The 23388-nt window shown below is 42.4% G+C and overlaps 1 protein-coding gene across 3 annotated transcripts in view; it reads left to right on the top strand.

Annotated features, from left to right (window-relative positions):
• Window positions 1–23388, top strand: part of LOC144260769 (sodium channel protein type 5 subunit alpha-like) — a 263536-nt gene that overhangs the window by 57086 nt on the left and 183062 nt on the right. For all 3 annotated transcript variants that reach the window (XM_077809502.1, XM_077809501.1, XM_077809503.1), the window contains exon 7: window positions 6100–6163. In XM_077809502.1, coding sequence (XP_077665628.1) covers window positions 6100–6163 — 64 coding nt within the window. The remainder of the gene's footprint in view (window positions 1–6099; window positions 6164–23388) is intronic.

Raw genomic sequence — 23388 nt, 5'->3', positions numbered from 1 at the left:
GTCATGGGGCAAGAGGGAAGGTAATCTCACGGATCAGTAGCTGGTTAAAAGATAGGAAACAAACAGTGGGAATAAATGGTCCGTTTTCACAGTGGAGAGAGGTTAATAGTGGGGTCCCCCAAAGATCTGTACTGGGACCCATGCTGTTCAACATATTCATAAATTATCTGGAAAAGGAGGTGAACAGGGAGGTGCCAAAATTTGCAGACAATTTAAAATTACTCAAGATATCTAAGTTCAAAGCTGACTGCAAAGAGTTACAAAGGGATCTCACAAAACTGGGTGATCGGGCAACAAAATAGAAGATGAAATTCAATGTTGTTAAATGCAAAGTAGTGCACATTGGAAAATATAATCCCAACTATACAAACAAAATGATGGGTTCTAAATTAGCTGTTACCACTCAACAAAGAGATCTTGGAGTTATCAAGGACAGTTATCTGAAAACATCTGCTCAATGTACAGCAGCAGTCAAAAAAGCTAACAGAATTTTAGGAACTGTTAAAAAAGGATAGATAAGACAGACAATATAATGTCACTATATGAATCAATGGTATGCTCATACCTTGAATACTGCATGCAGTTCTGGTCACCCTATCTTATATATCAAAATCTATATCTATCTATCTATGTATGTATATATTAGAATTGGAAAAGATACAGAGAAGGGCAACAAAAATAAGGAGTGTGAAACAGCTTCCATATGAGGAAAGATTAAAAAGATTAAAAGCTTAGAAAAGAGACAACTGTGGGGACATGATAGAGGTCTATAAAATCATGAATTGTGTGGAGAAAGTGAATAAGGAAGTGTTACTTACCCCTTCACATCATACATGAACCAGCGGTCATCCAATGAAATGAATAGACAGCCGGTTTAAAACTAACATAAGGAAGTACTTCTTCACAGAACGCTCAGTCAACCTGTGGAATTCATTGCCAGGAGATGTTGTGAAGGCAAAAATTATAACTGTGTTAAAAAAGAATTAGATAATTTCGTCGAGCATAGGTGTCTCAATGGCTAGTTAGCCAAGATGGTCAGGAACATAATCCCATGCCCTGGGTGTCCTTTAACCTCTGACTGTCAGAAGCTGGGACTGAATGACAGGGAATGGATCACTCGATATTTGCCCTGTTTTATTCATTCCCTCTGAAGTATCTGGCACAGGCCACTGCCAGTAGACAGGATACTGGGCTTGCTGGACCATTGGTATGACGGAGAATGGCCATTCTTATGTTCTTATATAAAATTGGGTCATGGTATATAGAACTGGTCAGCAGTTTTTTGGGTTTTTTTGGGGGCGGGGGGCGTTGTTTGGTTTTTTGTTTTGGAAAATGCTGATTTGTGGAACCAGAACTTTTTGCAGGAATGCACTGTTTTCAAGAAAACTTTAGTCTGGAGGTTTTCAAGTCCAGGATGGAATTTATGGTCAAAACCAGAGAGGGAGACATTCACTGCAGAATAGCCAACAGTCCAGCAACAGTCCAGTGGTTATGACACTCACTTGGGACGGGAGACTCAGGTTCAAGTCCTTGCTCCAAATTAGGCAGAATAGGGAGCTTGAGTATCCCACTTCCCAGGTGAGTTCCCTAACCACTGGGCTATCAGCTGTTCTAGGGTAAATCTGTCTCATGTGTTTCTTCACAGAATTTTCAGAGGGCTTATTTTGGATCTGGTGTGGAACAAAAACAAATTGTGAAACCTCAAAAAAAAAATTTTTTTTTTCAGAACTGAATTCTTTTTTTCTGGCCAGCCCTATTGGCGTAGTGTGTATTTATGTGGCTGAATACTGGTATGCATGCAAATACATTTGCATTGTAACCTTGTTTAAAATGAGTGCTTAGCTCTCTAATTTCTGACTGCTGAGTACTAATTGCAGATGTTTGATATTTTTGAAAAACAGAGAAAGTAATTCTGCACCATCAAAGTAAATAATTCATATAACTTTCAGTTGATCTGGGGCCATTGTTGTTATGCCCTTTCGTTCATTGTTTTAATATGGCAAAGATGATTATCTTATTCTTTTATACTCCTTTAGAGACACACATACACGTATGTTTAGATAAAAGTGCATGGCAGGGTTACACATGTACCTTTAAATACACTATTCCTTTTAGTAGAGCTGGCCATAAATTTTTATTTAAAACTTTTCTATGGCACAAAATGGCTTTTTTCAGAAATAAAGGGGAGGGGAATCAGAAATCAGAAAAACAAAAAAAATTAATGTAAAGTAAAAAGTAAAAAGTTTTAAAAAAATGAAACAATTGTCAACATTTTCCACAAAACAAACTTACTCATTTTTGTTCATTTCTTCCTTTTACAGGTAAAATGTGTTGAATTTAAATAGTACCGTGTTGCATTGACTGTACATGTTAATGATACAATCAAGTGAGGTAAAGCTGAGGCATAAGGGTGCAGTGGAGCACAGTCTGTAGTGTTACGGAAGGGGTTCTGTTCTTCAAAACAAAATGATGATTGCATTTCAAAGATCTTTGTTTCCCCACCGCATTAGGATATGTCTACACTGCACAGAATTTATGGGGACATATACAGTACATGCACGACACATACCCCTAGCACAGCTATAAATAGCAGTGTAGCTGGCGAGGTTCTGCTTAGGCAAGTAGAGTACAGACACGCCGGATCCATAGAGGTATGTACCCTACCCTATGGTCCTCTATGAGCTCAAGTGGTGCATCCCCTGCCTTCCCACTGCCGGAGCCTTTTCCTGCTGCAGGGAGCTGCCGGGGCCTTTTCCCACCCCAGGGAAAGACTCCAGCAATGGGGAACTGCCAGAGCCTTTCCCCACTGCCTTCCTTCTGCCAGAGCCTTTCGCTGTGGTATGTAGCTTCACATTGCCTTGTGGGTGGAGCCCACCTTTCGATGAAGCATGTAGCAAAACGTACCCTACATGCCAGCACCAGTGGCATGCTTTGTAGATATACCTTTAGGCAGAAGACCAAACCAACTTCCTTTGAATAATGATGTGACCAGTGTGTGAGCTTGTGATAATGCAGCAGTTTTGCTCTTCAGTGATAATACTATAACACCCCATCCCTTCAATTATCACTGGGGAATCAGCTATTCATCTCACCTTCAAATTCAAACCTGGCGTGGTAACTGTCACTCTTATTGTGCAGACTATCCTCCATTTCTTAGATACTTTCCACCGGCAGTGCCTCAGTACTGATTCTCCCCCATGCATTCCATAAAGCTCTTTGGGACTTAGCATTCTGCCTGTTTTAGGAATATAAATGTTTAGGTCAACAGCAGATGACAGGTCATATGTGTACTCTTGGGATTTTAAAACTCATCCTGAACACTGCAACTTGTTTGTACACATTGTCTCTCTAGTTCTCTCTCAGTCCTGTGCTCTTGTTCTTTGTGCATCAGCTTTTTGATTCAGTTGACCGTGGGTTGTTGCATCAGTGTGAAAGAGTCTGAAACTTCACTCCAGTGGCTCCAGTCAGCCAAGGAGACAGAACTCAAATAGTGGTGAGGTGTAATTGTGCGTCATCACCAAAGGATTTGAAATGAGATCCAAGGGCTGGAAGCTGAGGCTAGATAAATTCAGACTAAAAATAAGGTGCAGGTTTTTAACTGAGAGGGTAATTAGCCATTGGAGCAATTTACTAACAGGTTTGGTGGATTCTCCATCATTTGCAGTCTTCAAGTCAAGATTGGATGTCTTTCTAAAAGATATCCTATAGCTCAACCAAAAATTATGGGCTTGATGCAGGAATCACTGGGTGAATTATGCAGGAAGTCAGACTAGAGGATCTAGTCTTTTAAGCCTTCTAGGCTTAAAATCTATAAGAAGTGACAACCCTCCAAGTTATATAATTTTCTCCATGTTGTTCAGCACCTATATGCACTGATATAATTCCTTAACAAAGTGGAGAGCACCATCAGTGTGCTGTATATCTCTTATCATGTGGTCTCCTCATGTGTGCTCACTACCCTAGACGTATGCCAGGGCAATATCTGTTGAGGGGATTGTTCAGAAGTAGTAAACAAGGTTAAAAATCTTGGCAGTGTTTTGGACCAAGATATTTCCAGAGAAAACCCTACATGTGGAACAAAGTACAAAAACACACCATATTAGCAGTGTTTGTCATTATTTTTCCTATGTTGACTTGTGTAAACCAACAAATGACCTCATGACCACAAGGTTCACTGATTGTAATTTCCTCCTAGCAGTAATCAGAACAGGCCTTTCCATTGCTTGCAGCTTATTTGAAATGCATCAGCATATCTGCTCACTGACTTGAGTGAGGTATTCTTTGCATTTTCTGCCTATGTAAGCGTTTACTCCTGGGCCAATTCTGCGCCATTGCGCATGTACAGAATTCATGTCCCGCACAGAATTTTTTTTTCTCTGCAGAAAATACATTCTGCCAGAGAGGTGCTGCAGTTACACCTTTGCCTATTAGGGGCTGCTGTGGCACCAGAACAGAAAGTAGTCACTCCTGGGTGGGAGCAGCCCCAGCTGTGGATAGGAAAGAGAAGAAGCTGGGCTCCTCAGAGTGCCCTGCCCTTGGGGCCATGTAAGGAAACACAGGATATGGGGGCACAGACAGCATGGGGCACATGGGGCTGCTGGGGGGTCACAGACTGGGGTTCAAAAGGGTTAGTGTGGGGGACAGACTGGAGCGGGGACTGAATGGGATTGGAGGTGCAGGGTCACATGGGGACGGGGGAAGGGATTGGCTGAGTAGGGGTGCAGGGTCACGGAGGGTGCAGGGACACATGGGGACAGGAGGAGGGGGGTGCAGGGACAAATGGAGGTGGGGCAGATGTGCTTGACTGAGTGGGAGAGGTTAGGGGCTAGCCAGGTTCTGCATGGGGGAGGCTCCCTAACAATCCTTCCCTCCCCCTGCAAAAAACCCCTTCCATACTTCTCCCACTCACACCCAACAACCCTCCAAGTTGACACCAGGCTGCTTCCCATCAATTACTTCTCTCTCCCTCAGTTCCTCCATTACCCCTGACTCCCCCAAGCCTTTGCACTATTTCTGACAGGTGTGGGAAATACATTTCTGTATTGTAGTTTAAATGAATTGTTACTCAAAGTTCTGTATTAATATGCCTAGTAAGGAATCTATCAAAAACATATTGTGAATCTTTTTTGTTGTCTGTATTGTTACAGACGTACTTGCTGATGGGTAATTTGAAATAAGTTACCAAAATAATTGAAACTGGTGTGATTCTATTGTGTTGTTTTGACAAATAAAATATGCAGAATTTTAAAAGATTGTGCAAAGAATTTTTAATTTTTTTGGCACATAATGCCCCCAAATTAGTAAGCTGACACGCTTGGTTTCTAAAACCATTAACAATGTAGGGTAAGGCTGCAATGGAGACCTCTTTGAGCATCATCTGGGAGAGCATCTCTGCTCTCACAACACCTGCTGTGCAGGGCTCTCCCCCTCATGTGTTAAGTCAGCAGGGAATTACTCCCTTGCTATAGGGTCTAGGATATGTAGAGTATGTCGGGTATGCATGTAGGCTAAGTAGGGTATGCACCTTGCTCCTTGTTGAAAACCATCTCAATCCACTTTCACTTGCTTCTGGAAAACATCTATTATTATTTAACCCTGATCAGAGATCAGGGCCTCATTGGGATAGGCTCTGTACAGCCACTTAACTTTTTCCCCAATTATGCTTTTTAGAATGTCCATTGTTGAAAGCATATATATTAACTTACCCTTCTATTCCTATTTCTTTTAATATCAGACTTCCTTGTTTGTTATCTGTTGAATGTTAAAAGGATGTATTTTAGTTATGTTGTTATTACCTTTATTTTGTCTTCTTTATGTTGAACAAAGGCTACTAATGAATTTTAAATACTGATCGCAATAGCTAAGAAGCTTTAAAATTATATATTTTAATTTTTACAGCTGATTCTACAAGAACTGAAGTATGTTGCTTCCTGAAAATTAAAATCAGTGAATCAAACAAAACCCTTTATTCATCAAATCCCCAGATTCCTGTAACTATATATGCTGTTTGGTGGATAATTTTCAGATATTGTATTAATTTGGGAATGTGCTTGTTAGAAAGCAGGTTGTCAATTCATGATTCCTTCACTTTTGTGGCAGAAAACTACTTCATAAAAAATGGCACTTCGGACGCACTACTCTGTGGCAACAGCTCAGATGCTGGGTAAGTGCAATCAAAAAAACATCTTTGCTTCTTTTCTTTTCTTTCTTTGACACATTTTGGTTCAGTTCTGTTCGCTTCTAATTGGCATGAAGTAGGGATTTCAACTTCCCAGCGTCAGTAATAATGGAAACAAAGATAATGACAATATCAGGCATAATAGTACAATTTTCTAAACAGCAGAGGAAAGAGATTGGTGTGTCTCACTTATAGAGGTCTGAATTCTTTAGCTACCTTATTACAAACTCCTTTTTCAATCTGTTTAATTTTCTCCTCAAAAAAGTGCTTGAAACTTAATAACATTTTGGCTGAGTGGGTAGTAGTTTAAAGGAAATGAAAGGTGAAGAAGGAAGCAGAAAAGCAGAATGGGGAAATAGACTGATGATTAATTCCAGTATTTCTAGCAGAGGAGGAAGAACAGAATAATAAATTCAAACCTTTGGCCCGTACTGAAACCAAGATGTTTTGGACATGCAAAGACGCTTTGTTAATTTGTGAGCTTCATGTGCATATAATGCAGGTGTAGAAGGTATGTATTCCAGTTTCTCAAACCTCTGCAGGCAGTAGAAGGAACAGGAAATATATGCCTCTTGAGATGCTAATTCAGGTTAGCTGCACAGAGGCAGGGTAGAAGCCTTCCTTCACATACTCACCACCTGTACACACAGTCCTTCTCAGCTGTCTTTGATCCTGATTCTCCAGGCTCAGTGGAAGGTGGTGTGATGGTGGAGAGAGTGGCTCTTGTGAGCCTGAGAGGATTTGGAAGAAGGTTAAACTATGAGGTGAGGAGAAGGGCTTATGATGGGAAGGGAGAAGGTTTTAAGCCCCTGGGAGGTTCTGAGCTGCAGGAAGTTGGGTAGGAAGGAAGAAGGGGGATCTCAGAGTGAGGGGGTTTGTTTTTGAGTTAAGAGGGAGAGAGAATTCTGAGACTGGTAGGTGGGTGAGAAGAGAGGGTTTGGATCTGGTTGAGAGGGTGCTGAGCGGGTTGGGGTGGACTGAGTTGGGACAGGTGAGTGTGGATGAATGATGAGAATGGAAATGTGATTGGCAGAAACTCTGGTGTGTGTGAAGGAGGGTGTGTCGGTAAGGGGAATGGAGGAGGTAGGAAGGTTAAAATCTAGACTGGAATGTGGGGAAAGGCAGGCAGAGAGAAAGAAGAGGTCAGGACTAGGATAAAACACTAAAGGGACCCAGAGAGATAAGCACTTTTTCCGCCTGCCACTGTCTATATCTGTATTTACATGCACACAAAGGATAACTGGATGTGTCAACCTTCTCCCTGCATGTCTTGTATGTCTGATCTGTATTGCCAGGCTGATTTAGACTGTAAGCTCCCTGGGCAGAGGGCCATGCCTTCCTCGACGTTTGTTTCAGGAAAGGTACAACATCAGCACGCAGTAAATAAACATGGATGATAGTAATGCACTGCATTAGCCTAAGCTCAGGCTGGAGTCTAAGACTATAGGAGAATTTTCTAGGAGGTCTCAGGTCTTAGAAGTCCCCTGAGGCCCTCCAAGCAGTGGTAGTTTAAACACGGGTCCCGGTGATATGTGGATTTGAGTCCTGGCTGGCAGCAGGATACCCAGGGCCCGGACCTTAGTTCCATTATGCCATTGGGGCTGAGGGGGAGCAATCACTGTTGGAGAAAACTGGGATCAGGAAGTCATGACATAGAAAAGGTTGGGGGTGCTGGACTTGGTTTCCTTCCATTGACCCTGAGTTTGAATGTAGTGCCTGTTACAGGGTAGTCAGCTCCTTTAAGGGCCCGTGAGCCAGTGGCCAGGCAGCCCCGTTTGATTATTGGACCCAGTTGCAGTGGGTTCAAATGATGCCTATAAAGGGCTGAGAGAGCTCAGTTGAATGTGGGGAGGGCACTCATCCAGTTAATTCCTGGAAAGTTCTCTTTTTGCCTGGCTTTTGTCCCCTGTCTGGTAATGGGACACAACCGGACATGCTTTTGTCTGGTATCGGGTGTGGGACACCATTTTGAATAGCGTGCCACTCCTCCCCCACCGGCCTGACCTCACGTGCGGTGCGCTCTTGAAACTGGTGTTCCCTGTGTGGCGTGGCCTCACACACACCGTGCATCCACCATCATGCCAGCAGGGGCGGGGTCACCCAGGCAGGGACGGGCCCACTCCATCCTCAGAAGTGCCAGAATATCCATTATTCTGGTAACATGTGAGCGGCCACCCTAGTTGGATGGAAGCTGCAGGAGGGAGGCTGGTTCCTGTGTCTGGCCCTGGAAGAGGGTTAAAGGCTCCTGCGGCCAGTGTTGGTCAGGGGAATAGCGTGTGTGTGCGTGTGCATATGCGCACGCATGTTACTTTTGTTTGCATTAATAATCTGTGCCCTGGGGGAAGGGCCTGAAAGTGACCTGGTCATGGTGTTTAATCTTTCTGAGGCTGGGAACACACACCAGCAGCAGTCTGCCATACCTTACCTTGTTATGTGTTATGGGCTGGGAGCTGACACACTTTCGGCTGGATTCACAACAGGGACTTAGGCTATGACTACGCTACAGCTTAACTTAACATAAGTTATGTCACTCGGTGGTGTGAGTTAGCCACCCCCCTGAGTGACAGAATTTAGGCTGACTTAAGCGCTGGTATGGACAGCACTATGTCAGCGGGAGAGCTTCTGTCCTTTGTAAGACACATGAGGTAACTTTTCTGCTTTACTCAGCACTAGTGAGGCCTCAGTTTGAGTACTGTGTCAAGTTTTGGGTGCCAGATGTGGACAAACTGGAGAAAGTCCAGAGGAGAGCAATAAAAATGATACAAGGTTTAGAAAACCTTACCTATGAGGAAAGGTTAAAAAAACCTGGGCATGTTTAGTCTTCAGAAAAGAAGACTGAGAGGGCACCTGAGAACACTCTTCAAATATGTTAAGGGATGTTATAAAGAGGATGGTGTTCAGTTGCTCTCCACGTCTATTGAGGATAGAACAAGAAATAATGGACTTAATCTGCTGCAATGAGATTTTGATTAGATATTAGGAAAAACTTTTTAACTATAAAGATAGCTAAGTTCTGGAATAGGCTTCAAGAAAGGTTGTGGAATCCCCATCATTGGAGGTTTTTAGAAACAGGTTAGACAAACACCTGTCAGGGGTGGTGTAGGTTTACTTGATCCTGCCACAGTGCAGAGGGTTGGACTAGATGACCTTTTGAGGTCCTTTCCAGCCCTATATTTCAGTGATTCTGTTTTAAAAGTCATGGAGACATGGTAGTGTATATTAAAATGACTATATGTCCCAGGAACTTTCTTCAAGACACCTGAAATGCCCCCTTTTTTATTTAATCAAGTCAAACATATGTTTTGTTTTGTTTTTATCTAACTACAAAATGTTTCCAGATGTATTGCTGTACCAAGCAAAATTTGCTGGCTTACCAGGAATAACAGTGAAGTGGAAACCAGGTTTAGTGTTTGGAAAAATGTTGGAATGAAAAGTCAAATGAGCATGGATCTTCCATTGTTGTTTGGATTGTTGTTATAGACATGTTGGTCCCAGGACACAAGAAAGACAAGGTGGGTGAGATAATATCTTTTATTGGACCAACTTCTGTTGTCACTGTCTTTTCCACCAACAGAAGTTGGTCCAATAACAGATATTATCTCATCCACCTTGTCTCTCTCCAATGAGTGTGGATGAGATCAAAGCTGTTCTTTTTCTCAAAGTGAATGTCAGTGACACTTGTTCAGTGTTTCATGACAAACACATTCAGTGCACTAAGTTACTGGGGGGGAAAAAATCCTCCACTCTGAGAAATAAGCACGTGTCACTGAATCAGAAGTTGGAAGTAGTGACACCACCGTGATATTTTAAAAAAATACTTTTCCTGTTGTGTGACTAACTCACAACCCTAAAACACAGATATGCAAAAACACCCCTGTTTTTGATTTTCAAAATATGGCCACCATCGGAAATATCCAAATTGGTTCCGCTTTGCAATTACAGCTTTTTTTTCTCATTTCTGATTAAAATAATAGGGACAAAAACAGCTATTCTGATTGCTAAAGAGGTTAACTGTTTAAAATATTGAGGGCCTTTTTATTCTGTTCCCTAAGTCCATGACATTGCATCCAGTTTTAAGCACCTTATTATAAGTTCCAGAGAGGGGTCAGAAAAGATCCGGCACGTTGATCAAAGATATGGAAGATCTTACCCATAATGATAGGATAAAAGCTGTTTCAGCACCACGGGTGGTATCAGGTATACTGGAACCTTGTAGTGGGGCTACACTTCTTCCAAACCTCAGAGTTTCTTAGTGGCAGCATACTACCTGTTCAGCAGCCAGACCGTAGATATTAACACAGTCCACAGTGTGACCAAGAGCTGGGCATGAATCACCAGCCACCCCTCAAAATAGACATGTGCCCACACAGCTGGCTTATCTTTGAAAGATCCCATGGAAGGCATGCATTTTAAGGAGAGATTTGAATGAGGAAAGGGAGTTGATTGATGCGCTGGTTGAGGGAGTCTTCCAACCATGGAAGGAAGTAAACAGAACAAAGTGGAGAATGATACAGAGGGTGCTAGCAGGCAGGCTTGGGAGCAGTGGAGTGAATAAGATGAGAATAAATGGAAATGAGAACAGGGATGCAGGTGGTGCAGAGATGTAGAAGCTCGTGGAGGTAAAGGACCGGAAATTTGAACTTGATGTGGAAGGAGAGGAGAATCCAGCAAAGGGACACGGGGGACATGGTATATTAGGGTAATGAGTGATCATTGCTGTCACGCTATCTGGAGTGGCTCATGACTGTGAGTGCCTACCTCAGGGCAGACTGTCAGAAACAAGGACAGACACCCCAAAGTGGTGGTGTTTTCTATAATTAGATTTCACCAAGCCAGTTACAAATGTGAACTCCTGGATCACTATAGCTGTCTTACCATGGAATCACAGACAGTCCCCTTGGACTCCCTAGTCTATCTTGCGACCCAGACAAACTGAACTTTGTGATAAATGGTCACTTACATCAAAAATCACACCACATTCAGGTTGCTTCCAGTCCCAAGAGACCAGTCACTTAGCCCAGAACAACTGGTACCCTAGATTAGTGCTTCTCAAGCTATCTGATGTGGGGGACCAGCAATTTTTTTTTCCGATGGCTCGTGGGCCAGCACCAGTCTGCAGACCACCACTTTGAGTAGCACTGCCCTAGATTTTACATAAAAGACAATGCCTCTAGCCAATCCTGTAATAAACTATCTAAAGGTTTATTAACTAGGAAAAAGAGATGAGTTATTTACAGGTTAAAACAAGCAAACATATACACACAAATAGGTTACCCTTTAAATCCTAAGAGTGACAGAGTTGTAGTGATCTGTAAATTTAAAAAAAAAAGGAGGACTTGTGGTACCTTAGAGACTAACAAATTTATTTGAGCATAAGCTTTCGTGAGCTACAGCTCACTTCATCGGAGGCATTCAGTGGAAAATACAGTGGGGAGATTTATATACACAGAGAACATGAAACAATGGGTGTTACCATACACACTGTAAGGAGAGGGATCAGGTAAGGTGAGCTATTACCAGCAGGAGAGCCGGGGGGTGGACCTTTTGTAGTGATAATCAAGTGGGCCATTTCCAGCAGTTGACAAGAACGTCTGAGGAACAGTGGGGGGTTGTGGGAGGAAATAAACATGGGGAAATAGCTCATCTTAAGTGATCACTCTCGTTACAGTGTGTATGGTAACACCCATTGTTTCGTGTTCTCTATGTATATAAATCTCCCCACTGTATTTTCCATTGAATGCATCTGATGAAGTGAGCTGTAGCTCACGAAAGCTTATGCTCAAATAAATGTTAGTCTCTAAGGTGCCACAAGTACTCCTTTTCTTTTGGCTTCAGTTCAGAGTCTCTGGTCCTGTCGGAGTTCAAACAGATGGAAAATTATCCTGTGGCTTTGTTTTATTTCCTTCCTTCAGCTTCCAAATCTACAGGACAAGCTTCCTTGCACATAGCATTTCTCAGATGTGATAGGGCCATTAACCAGTCCATTGTATTGTGATATTCCTTGATGGGCCTTCTGGATGTGTGGGGAGAAGATGATTCCCCTGCTTGAGTTCACAAGTTCAGAGCAAACATTTTCAAAGTTATAAAGCAAAGCTTACATATTTTCTTAAAGCACGGAATGCAGACATTGAGAGTGAGATTAATGCATGTAGCAACTTACAAACATTTCATAGACTCTAAACGCTACATTCGTTCTTATAAGCCTAATACCTATTATGAGCAAAACTAATACACAGGTGAATTGGTCTGGACTCCAGCTATCAGTTTTCTCAGTTCTGAGCTAATGCCTGCAGCCTGGGCAAGAATTAGCATCTGGCCTGCCAGATTCACATCTCTAGAAAGGAGAGAAAAAGTATCTTGCTACAGTACTTGCTTAATTTTGGATTTAGCTCTTTAGTAATGAACAGGAAAGTGTGTATCACGTGCTTTGGATTTAAAAGACAAAACTAATAAGCTGTTGGAGAACAATGAGCATAAACTCAATGGCAGTTTGAGTAAGGACTGAAAACTGAGTCAAGCCTTCAGGAATTGGCCATGCATTCCCGATAAACAGTGCTGGCTTGAGGCCTAACCTGCGCAGGAAACTATATAGGACACCCATTTCGTAGGGACGCCTCCAGCCCAGTGACCACTTCCTCCCGCCCCACTTTGAACACCAATATGGCTGTGGCTCCAGCCCCTTTACGGGTTTCTCCTTTCCTTGCCGCAGCTCAGCTCTAGCCCATAAGCAGAGGTGGTGGCCAGAAGGGCACCAGAATTATAGGTGCTGACTGTGATTTAAAAAAACAAACAAAAAAACCCACCCTAAACATTTATGTTGATCTCTGCTGCATGTTTTTAACTGATGACAATAAGGGAAAAGTGTTCTTTTTCATTTAACCAATTGGCTGCTGCTGAGCATCAGACTAGAAAACACCTGCTGTGCTGCTGAATGTACCAGATACGTGCCCATTGTCTTCACTTTTAAAACAGGACCACAACACCATGGCAGATGTGATGGTGGAGGACTGTCAGTGAAAGGGTTCTATCAAGTTACATCAAAGCTGCTGTATTATTAATGTAGTCATGTTATGGGCATTCTCACTTTTCTTACTGAAATTGTAACTTGCTAATTTTGTAAAAATGCTTATAAACCTGGAGTCTGGTGTTTCCTTATCAAAATAGGATACAAATGTAGAGGGGCCACATCAGCTTGGAATCTAGAAAATTATCTCCTTCTTACCTCACTCCCTAGCCTCCTCCCACTCTCCACCCCCCAAAAAATGAAAACAAGTTTCAGCTTCTACAACTGTCCCTGAATCTTCTCCCAATTTTTGTGGTTTTACAATGACATTTTCCTATATTTTTTCAGAAGTTTTTTCTCTCTCCCTTGTGTTGGTGTGAAAGATCCACACAAACAACAGGGGAAATTGTCTGCTAAGGGAAACTGTGAAACTGACTAGACACAAAGTGCTGTCAAATGCACACGGTAAACAAACTGGACAGCAAAAGATAAAAGTAGCCTTCTGCTCTGTTTGTTTTCATGTATAGTAATCTCACAGGCTACTTGTACCAACAGTAAGAAAACGGGTTTTCTGAGCAGTGTGGTTTTTCCGTCAGTGGTGTTCTTTTCAAGTCTCAAGGTCAGACTGCTTAACATTTTTTTCCTTTCGCATGACATGTACTGTATGTTCAGCTCACGGGCTGTAGTCTACACTATCATACTAACAATGCAAGTACATTTGCATCATGTCTGTACTGATATTGCCAAAAAGGCTAGTGAATAGAAAGAAAAGTCGGCCTCTAAAGCTACTTCAGGATATAAAAAGAAGGCACCTTTGGCAACTGCATCCTAGTAACTGTTGCTATAGAAACTTTAGCTACCTTTAGTCTCACTGTGACCTTGATTTTTCTTAGCAGGCTACTTATAAATAACATAGAGAGAGAGAGAGAGAGAGAGAGAACGAGGCATATTTCTATAAAACTTTGTAACTCTTTTGCTCTCATCTTAGTCTATAAATAAAAGGAATTTAGAATGGAAATCCTCTTAAAACATTTTAAAGTTATAAAATGAATCCTAATCCTGTTTTAAAGTATCTTTATAAAGGTATTTGTTGTGTTGCTCTGTTTCACTGAGGCAATCTATACCAACACATAAAACTCCATCTGCAACCTGTTTTTTTTCATAGTTACCAAGCATACAAAAGTGGCATTTTAATGATGAGCTTTACTTCCAGACATATTAACAGCACTTTTGTACAGTGTATCACAGTGATGCTACAGTCTGATGCCCCTCAACTGTAATACTAATCCTTTGCACTTACATATCCTCCATCCAATGATTTCACAGTACTTCACAAATGTTAAGACACTCACCACACTCCTCTGAAGAGGGGAAGTAAATGTGCCCCATCCTAACGAATGGGGCAGTGCATTTATGTCGTTTTATGTACATTGCTTTACACTGCCCGTGCTGCATTTCTCACCTGGACCGTGGCAGTTTTAGAGAGGTGAATAACTTGCATGACCACAAATACCATTCAGTATACAGCATCCTCTCACACAGCTGCTACTCCACTGACAATGTAACACAGCCCCAACGGTGTGGGAAACTGTTGAATTGAAGGGGAGGATATACAGAAAGCAACAATGGCAGTTGCCTTTATTCTGCTGCTGACAACTATAACAGCGAGAGCTCTGGTTTGCCTGAAATTCATAAGCCTCCATTTACTATTGTTGTTGTTAATTGTGTATTATTGTGGCTTCCGAAGGCTCCATTCAGGATTAAGGCCCCACTGTGCTTGGCGCAGTACAGGCATACAGAAGAGAAATCCCTTCGCCTGAAGGGTTTACTACCCAAAAACACAGACAGACAAAGGGGTAGAGGTTAGGGATGCAGGTTGCAAGTAAATGAACTTGGTGAAGATTGGACTCAGCTTTGTTATTTACCTGGGGGAAGGGGTGGGGAGGAAACGGGGAAAGCAATAGCTACAGCTCATTGGCTGCTTAACTGTGGTCCTCAGGCTGGGTCTCCTGGGTGTCTCGGCCGAGGTGAGTCTTAAGGAGAATAGGGTAGTGGCTGCTGGTATTTTATCAGGGGCTATTTGCCATGCACAAAGGCAGCCTGGGAGAAAATCTGGAGGTGTCTGAGGGCTTAGTTATGCAAAGTGCTGAGCATGCTGGCCCCAAACCAACAAAGTGTGTGCTTAACTTTAAGCGTGAGTCCTTCCACTGAAGTCAATGGGGCTGCTTGTGCTTAAAATGAAATACGCTTCAATACTTCGGTGGATTGGGGCTGGTGTGTTCAGCATCTAAGAGAAGTGAGCCCAGTTGGCATCTTAAAATGCCATTAAAGAAGACGTCATTTTGTAAAGAACTGGATGAATTCTTTTAACTGTCGAAGCTCATGATCCCATTATGCAGTAATTTAATAAGCAACACTAATAAACTTATTACAATCCCTCCTAGTGGATAGCATATTTTAAATGAACTTACCTAAGTTATGATGTAAATAACATACTCTTCATCTACTTTGTGTTGGTTAAAATCATATTGGAATGTGACAAGTGTGTTTGTGGCAGGAGAGCTCCTCGCTTCAGTGTAAAAAACACACAAAGTATGCATACAATCTTGTGAAAAATGTTATAGCTTACAGGGCGCACACTTTAGTACCCCACTCTTAGGGCTAGATTGTATATTTGAAATGCCTCACTTGTGAGTGGATCATTGCATCAAGGACTCTGGGTCTAAAAGCATGAGCCAGTACTACCTGAGTTAAAGTAGCTAGCTCTTCTTGGTCCAGGGCTCATCAACCGCAGCGAGTTGGTGTGGGTTACACATTTACAATCTACCCTAGTTAAGGGGCAGTGCATTCCCATCCTGCCCAAGCAACAGCACAGGATCTTCCCCCTTGCTACAAAGGCGTAGCAGTCTGCTACTGGCCCACACCAATAGTAGATTACAACCTTCCTTTGCTGGTTTGTGCACTACGGGATGGAGCCAAGAGTGCCCACTCTCCACCCACCACCTTGAGAGGGCAGCTGTGGGTGCACAATGTTTGTTTACTTCTGCATGCCTGAAGTCAAGGCCTAGGGAGAACATACAGGGGTAAAGGGGGTTCCTACTCCCATTTGCACAGGTGCATAGGTTTGGCCACGATCTGGCTCTCAGGGTATAGGATTTATGTGTCTGAATTGAAAGCCAGTGGTTTTGGTTTTTTTTAGTTTGTTTTGTGGTTGCAAGTCAATGAGCATGCAAAAGTCAGTGGACAATCTGAGCCTACATCAATCCCCTCTGTGTGATATCTAGACTTTAGCTCATTGCCTAAGTTGCCAGTGCCTCTCGGGAGCACACCCTCTTATTTCACATCAATTATTGTTGCTGAGCTAATTTAGTAAGTCCAGCAATACTCCCTTATACTCCCTATTTGGCTTCAAGCCTAAACAAGTCTTGGAAGTCCAGTGGTCCCCTCTACCTACTAGACTCAGGCTTTTACCCCCGCTGTGTTGCTAAGGGGGTATTTCTCATTCTATTAAAATTTACCAATTAAAATTTATTTCAGTGATTTCAGCTATAAATACCTCCTCTCATTTTCAGAATCTTTCAGCTTATTGTTATGCCAGTCCACAACTTTTATAGGAGCTGTGAAGATTCCTTATCACAGTTTTATTTTAATTTAAATAGTCCAGTTTGTACTTATCTATTTGGCTCCAACTTTTGCTGTCTGTTTATAAACCATTGTATGTAATAGATGGAGTTGGACTTTTGCTACCTAGGACAATTGAGAGTACAGACCTCTGCACAGCCCCTCTTATGTTTAGAGACTTCGGGGGGTGACAACATTAACAGCTGTGAGTTGCTACCTCCTGGTACCATATGGCTATCACTGTGTATATTTTCAGGCTCTGAAATGCTGTGATCCAACACACAGTAGTTCACCAATCTTCTTTCACTGTAGAGCCCAAGTAGTTCATTACAGCGTGGATCAGCAGGTTACTGTGTTTGTCCAGATTAAAGACTTGAGCCAGAGCATTTTGTAATTATGTCCCTTAGCTATTACTACCTAGACTGCCCAATCTGTGTCATTATTTAAAAAGAGGCTTAGTCTTAGGTCCTTTAATTTTCTGTACTGGTGCCAGCAAACTATGGTGATTATGGCCTGATGGATGGATGGGTAGATTGGTGCTTTTAACTGTTCTTAATCGATGACACTGTAATTGCATTGTGATTAATTGTACAGCACCCTGTGAAGGATGTTATATTAATGTAGCTTCTTGTGGTTGCCAGTCTGAGTGAAATCCTGTCAGACGCTTTCTCCTGGAGCTGTAGAGCCTAAAGAGTCTGCTACAAAATCCAAAGGGGAAGACTTTAACATCCTAAGTAAAATCCTGAGATTCCTTTAAAAAAAAAAAAAGCACCTCAGAGGGAATAGGGATGGTTCCCAAAGAATAATCGTAAATGGGAGCCCTTCCAGCTAAGAAATCCCTTATGGCTTCTTCATAGGACACAGCCACTTCTAAAATTTTTCTTTTCCATGCAGTGTTTCTAAATTGTATGCACAGCCTATGGATCACCACTCTTTGTGGGGGAGTTTTTCTACAGTAAGCTCACTGGGAATTTCAGGTGCTAGCAAGTGTAACCTATATTAGGAAAGTATAGGTCTTTGTCTCCTTTTGTCTCCGCCGACGTGCACGGGCTGAAATTGTGGAAAAGCAGCATCACTTGCCCCATAACCTCAGCCATGCGGAACGCAATGCCATCCACAGCCTCAGAAACAACTCTGACATCATAATCAAAAAGGCTGACAAAGGAGGTGCTGTTGTCATCATGAATAGGTCGGAATATGAACAAGAGGCTGCTCGGCAGCTCTCCAACACGAGTTTCTACAAGCCATTACCCTCTGATCCCACTGAGAGTTACCAAAAGCAACTACAGCATTTGCTCAAGAAACTTCCTGAAAAAGCACAAGATCAAATCCACACAGACACACCCCTGGAACCCCGACCTGGGATATTCTATCTACTACCCAAGATCCATAAACCTGGAACTCCTGGGCGCCCCATCATTTCAGGCATTGGCACCCTGACAGCAGGATTGTCTGGCTATGTAGACTCCCTCCTCAGGCCCTACGCTACCAGCGCTCCCAGCTACCTTCGAGACACCACTGACTTCCTGAGGAAACTTCAATCCATCGGTGATCTTCCTGATAACACCATCCTGGCCACTATGGATGTAGAAGCCCTCTACACCAACATTCCACACAAAGATGGACTACAAGCCGTCAGGAACACTATCCCCGATAATGTCACGGCTAACCTGGTGGCTGAACTTTGTGACTTTGTCCTTACCCATAACTATTTCACATTTGGGGACAATGTATACCTTCAGATCAGCGGCACTGCTATGGGTACCCGCATGGCCCCACAATATGCCAACATTTTTATGGCTGATTTAGAACAACGCTTCCTCAGCTCTCATCCCCTAAAGCCCCTACTCTACTTGCGCTATATTGATGACATCTTCATCATCTGGACCCATGGAAATGAAGCCCTTGAGGAATTCCACCATGATTTCAACAATTTCCATCCCACCATCAACCTCAGCCTGGTCCAGTCCACACAAGAGATCCACTTCCTGGACACTACAGTGCTAATAAACAATGGTCACATAAACACCACCCTATACCGGAAACCTACTGACCGCTATTCCTACCTGCATGCCTCCAGCTTTCACCCTGACCACACCACACGATCCATCGTCTACAGCCAAGCTCTGCGATACAACCGCATTTGCTCCAACCCCTCAGACAGAGACAAACACCTACAAGATCTCTGTCAAGCTTTCTTACAACTACAGTACCCACCTGCGGAAGTAAAGAAACAGATTGATAGGGCCAGAAGAGTTCCCAGAAGTTACCTACTACAGGACAGGCCTAACAAAGAAAATAACAGAACGCCACTAGCCGTCACCTTCAGCCCCCAACTAAAACCCCTCCAACGCATTATTAAGGATCTACAACCTATCCTAAAGGATGACCCAACACTCTCACAAATCTTGGGAGACAGGCCAGTCCTTGCCTACAGACAGCCCCGCAACCTGAAGCAAATACTCACCAACAACCACATACCACACAACAGAACCACTAACCCAGGAACTTATCCTTGCAACAAAGCCCGTTGCCAATTGTGCCCACATATCTATTCAGGGGACACCATCACAGGGCCTAATAACATCAGCCACACTATCAGAGGCTCGTTCACCTGCACATCCACCAATGTGATTTATGCCATCATGTGCCAGCAATGCCCCTCTGCCATGTACATTGGTCAAACTGGACAGTCTCTACGTAAAAGAATAAATGGACACAAATCAGATGTCAAGAATTATAACATTCATAAACCAGTCGGAGAACACTTCAATCTCTCTGGTCACGCAATCACAGACATGAAGGTCGCTATCTTAAAACAAAAAAACTTCAAATCCAGACTCCAGCGAGAAACTGCTGAATTGGAATTCATTTGCAAATTGGATACTATTAATTTAGGCTTAAATAGAGACTGGGAGTGGCTAAGTCATTATGCAAGGTAGCCTATTTCCTCTTGTTTTTTCCTACCCCCCCTCCCCCCAGATGTTCTGGTTTAACTTGGATTTAAACTTGGAGAGTGGTCAGTTTGGACGAGCTATTACCAGCAGGAGAGTGAGTCTGTGTGTGTATGGGGGTGGTTTTTGGAGGGGGGTGAGGGAGTGAGAGAACCTGGATTTGTGCAGGAAATGGCCTAACTTCATTATCATGCACATTGTGTAAAGAGTTGTCACTTTGGATGGGCTATCACCAGCAGGAGAGTGAATTTGTGTGGGGGGGTGGAGGGTGAGAAAACCTGGATTTGTGCTGGAAATGGCCTAACCTGACGATTACTTTAGATAAGCTATTACCAGCAGGACAGTGGGGTGGGAGGAGGTATTGTTTCATATTCTCTGTGTATATATAAAGTCTGCTGCAGTTTCCACGGTATACATCTGATGAAGTGAGCTGTAGCTCACGAAAGCTCATGCTCAAATAAATTGGTTAGTCTCTAAGGTGCCACAAGTACTCCTTTTCTTTTTGTCTCCTTTTGGTGTAAGAGGATGAAAAGCTATTACAGATATTGGTTAATAGAGTTCTTTAGTTCAAGTGATAGAGGCTCATGCTTTTAGTACAGAAGTCCCTCAAGTTCGAACACTGCTGAGTCCCTGGTAGCGTACTTTGTACATGTACTCCATGGTCATACAAGATTCTTTCTTATTAGCAATCTATGATATACCTGTCAGGTCATCTTATGTTAGTGGGAAGACTGCCAGATTGCAGGGAGTTGTAAGCATAAGTAAACATACACAAATTAGTGTTGTATTACAAACAGAAGATATTAGACCAGGTTTCTGTCGCTCCCTTCAGCACCAGGAAGGGTTACCGCACCATTCCTAGTGCTTTTCAAAAGAGAAAACAGGCAGCCTTTTCATGTACATATGAGTAGCTGGTCCAATTTCCTCACACTCAAAAAGAAGTCACCCTAGGCAGTGATGGTGGCAGTGAATCTGAGGGGGACCTTCTAGTGGTAGTGCAGTCCAATCTCATGGTGCTATGAGGCTTATCTGAGATTTGGTGTGAGTGGTCAACAACTCAATATTTTCCTCTTTTTTAGCCACAGCCCTTCACCTATTCATAACAGTGATTGAAGAGGGTCTCCAGAGGGAAAGCATTCCAGAAATCCTTTATCTGTGCTGTATTTGGAGACAAAGGTCTTGCTAACTTGCATTCAATGGCAAAACTTCCATTGACTTCATTTGGAGCAAGGCTAATGAAACATGATATCCTTCAAGCCACATACAGCTCTCTTCAGATGTTTCAGCAACACCTGCTCTCTTCAGGTGATTAAAATAAACAAGAGCACAGTGAAACAACCCAGTGGGATCACTTGGGATTGTTTTTCAGTGAAGAACTGAGGAAAACCTTTCTGTGCTTGGACCAAAAAAAAAAAAAAACCCTCAAGTGAAGTTTAGTCAGTTTTTCTTAAAAAAAGGAATGAGCCTTACAAAAACTTCTCATGGCCTGCCTGGTCATGCTGCCTCAAAGTAGGCAAAATGAATGTTTCTTTAGAGTCAAGAAGATTGGTTCCTCAAATCACTGGAAAAATATCCTAAGCATACCATGGACACTGTTAGGTGTCTGCAGTATCAGGTGAAAGACAAAAATCTAATGAATATCTAGCACCTGGTGACAATACGTGCCATCCTGTTGGGATAGGGGACTTACTTGAAAGTTCATGTTGCACAGGGGAAATGGTCAGACCACAAATTCAGAGTAAACACATAGATTTTAGAAAAGAGAACAGCTTGATTTTTATTCCTTTTCCTCTTCATCAAGCCTGTAATGATAAAATCAAAGTAATACAGGAGTTGTGGCTCTCAACAAAGTGAACCAAAGTAGGAAAGCTCAAGAAGGAGATTCTTTTCTTAGACTGGGAGCAAAAGAACTGAAAATGTCTCTGCTTTTTTCATGTAGCATAGTCAATATGGACTAGATCTTCAGAGGGTGCTTCAGAGGGAGCAGGGCTCCACTGAAGCACACAAAATCAGATTATATTTTCATTTGCACAGTTAATAAAATGTAAACTATAGGGTGGAGGGTTTCTACCTTCATCTAAAGTCCCATGCAATGATAGATATGGATGCATCTTGCAAAGCTTCAATATTTCTTTCTTTCTTTCTTTCTTTCTTTTTCTTTCAAAGCAGATTTATTTAAAACCTTGCGCTTGACTAATGATCTTAGATTAAGCTTCTGAAAGTGTTGTTGAATTCATAATATTGGTGTCTGGCACTGGAAAACTTCAAAACCACTGAAAATGCACTGAAGAATTATCTCAACCCCAAGATCACATTGCTACCTTGTAGTATAAAGATATGATCTATACCATATACATAGCTGTTCTGTTCAGGAAACAGTACTGTGACACTTCTCCCGCACCACCACCGTCACCACCACATGACTGACTTTGAATCTATTCTAATTTTGGCTTGAATTCAAAGATTTACTTTGATTTGCTTATTATTAATTATTATTTTATTTTATTTTTATTTATTACTGCTTTTTGGTTTGGTGTCTATTTCTATTTTGTTTTGCTAAACATTGTGCTAAAAAGCAATTGTGCCTGAAACACCCTATTGTGTAATGGAGTGAGAGGGTTCTTATTATTCTGTCACAAGACATGTCATACTTGTTGGATGTGTTTGCCACTCCACATGACTGGTGTAGAAGTGTTTTACAGGATCAGCTGACGGGATATTGCTGATTAATAGCCCTGACTATAGACAAGTTAGAGAAATTTGATTCTTCTTTTTCACAAGTAGAGGTTCAAATTCACCATCCCCAATGTGCAGCATGTTGCTCTGTTCAAAATCACTGCTTGGAAATTATTCTTTGTCATTAAAATGCCTTCACAAAGCCACATTATTGTAGCCATTTCTAACCATGTCAGCCAGAGCTTTTACAGAGCTCTAAGACCCTTACTAGGCTCTTACCTATCCAGTGCATAAGCAGATAGCTGCTGGAACAACTGTGTAAAAAAAGGCATGCACGTTCTGCTGAGTTCCTCTTTTCCTGCCTGTTAGATGGATCTGGTACCCTTACCAAATTGCTATTGACATGGTTGCTTTAGTAACTGGTAGAGTTAGTTGTGATTAATATACTTTGTTTCTGTGTATGGCATCGTGTTTTAGGGGAAAAAAATTGTAAGGAGTCGTGAAATGTAATGAGAGAATGTTTTGCTTGCGGCATGCCATGTAATAAGGGAATTTGCAAGATGCACAGACTAGAAGCTTTCCTGAGAGAAGCAGAAAAGTCATTGCAGCAGTTTAGGTAAGGATTTTCTTGGTGTGGATGTGAAATCCCAGGCTCCTCTGGTGAGTGGACTGAAGGGCTGAGCGCTTTGATTAAAGGTTCACTGGTCCCAGAGAGTGAGTAGAAGGTCAGGCTGAAGGGTTGACAGCTCAGGTCACATAATAATATTGAGCCAGATCCTTCGCTATCATAAATCCGCACAGATCCAGGGGTTTCAATGGAGCTTTGTCACTTTACACCAGCTGAGGATCTGTTCCAGCATCTCAGCAGTTCTTGAGATAATTGTAAGGGGTAAGGGAAGCCTTATTTATTGTTATAGTTAGTGACCTGGTTATCAATCCTCAATTCACCTTTTTAG

Source organism: Eretmochelys imbricata, chromosome 2 (genome assembly GCF_965152235.1).
Source record: "Eretmochelys imbricata isolate rEreImb1 chromosome 2, rEreImb1.hap1, whole genome shotgun sequence".
Lineage (NCBI taxonomy): Eukaryota > Metazoa > Chordata > Testudines > Cheloniidae > Eretmochelys > Eretmochelys imbricata.
The sequence above is the reverse complement of the archived record's forward strand: the minus strand, read 5'-3'. Positions and strand labels throughout refer to the sequence as shown.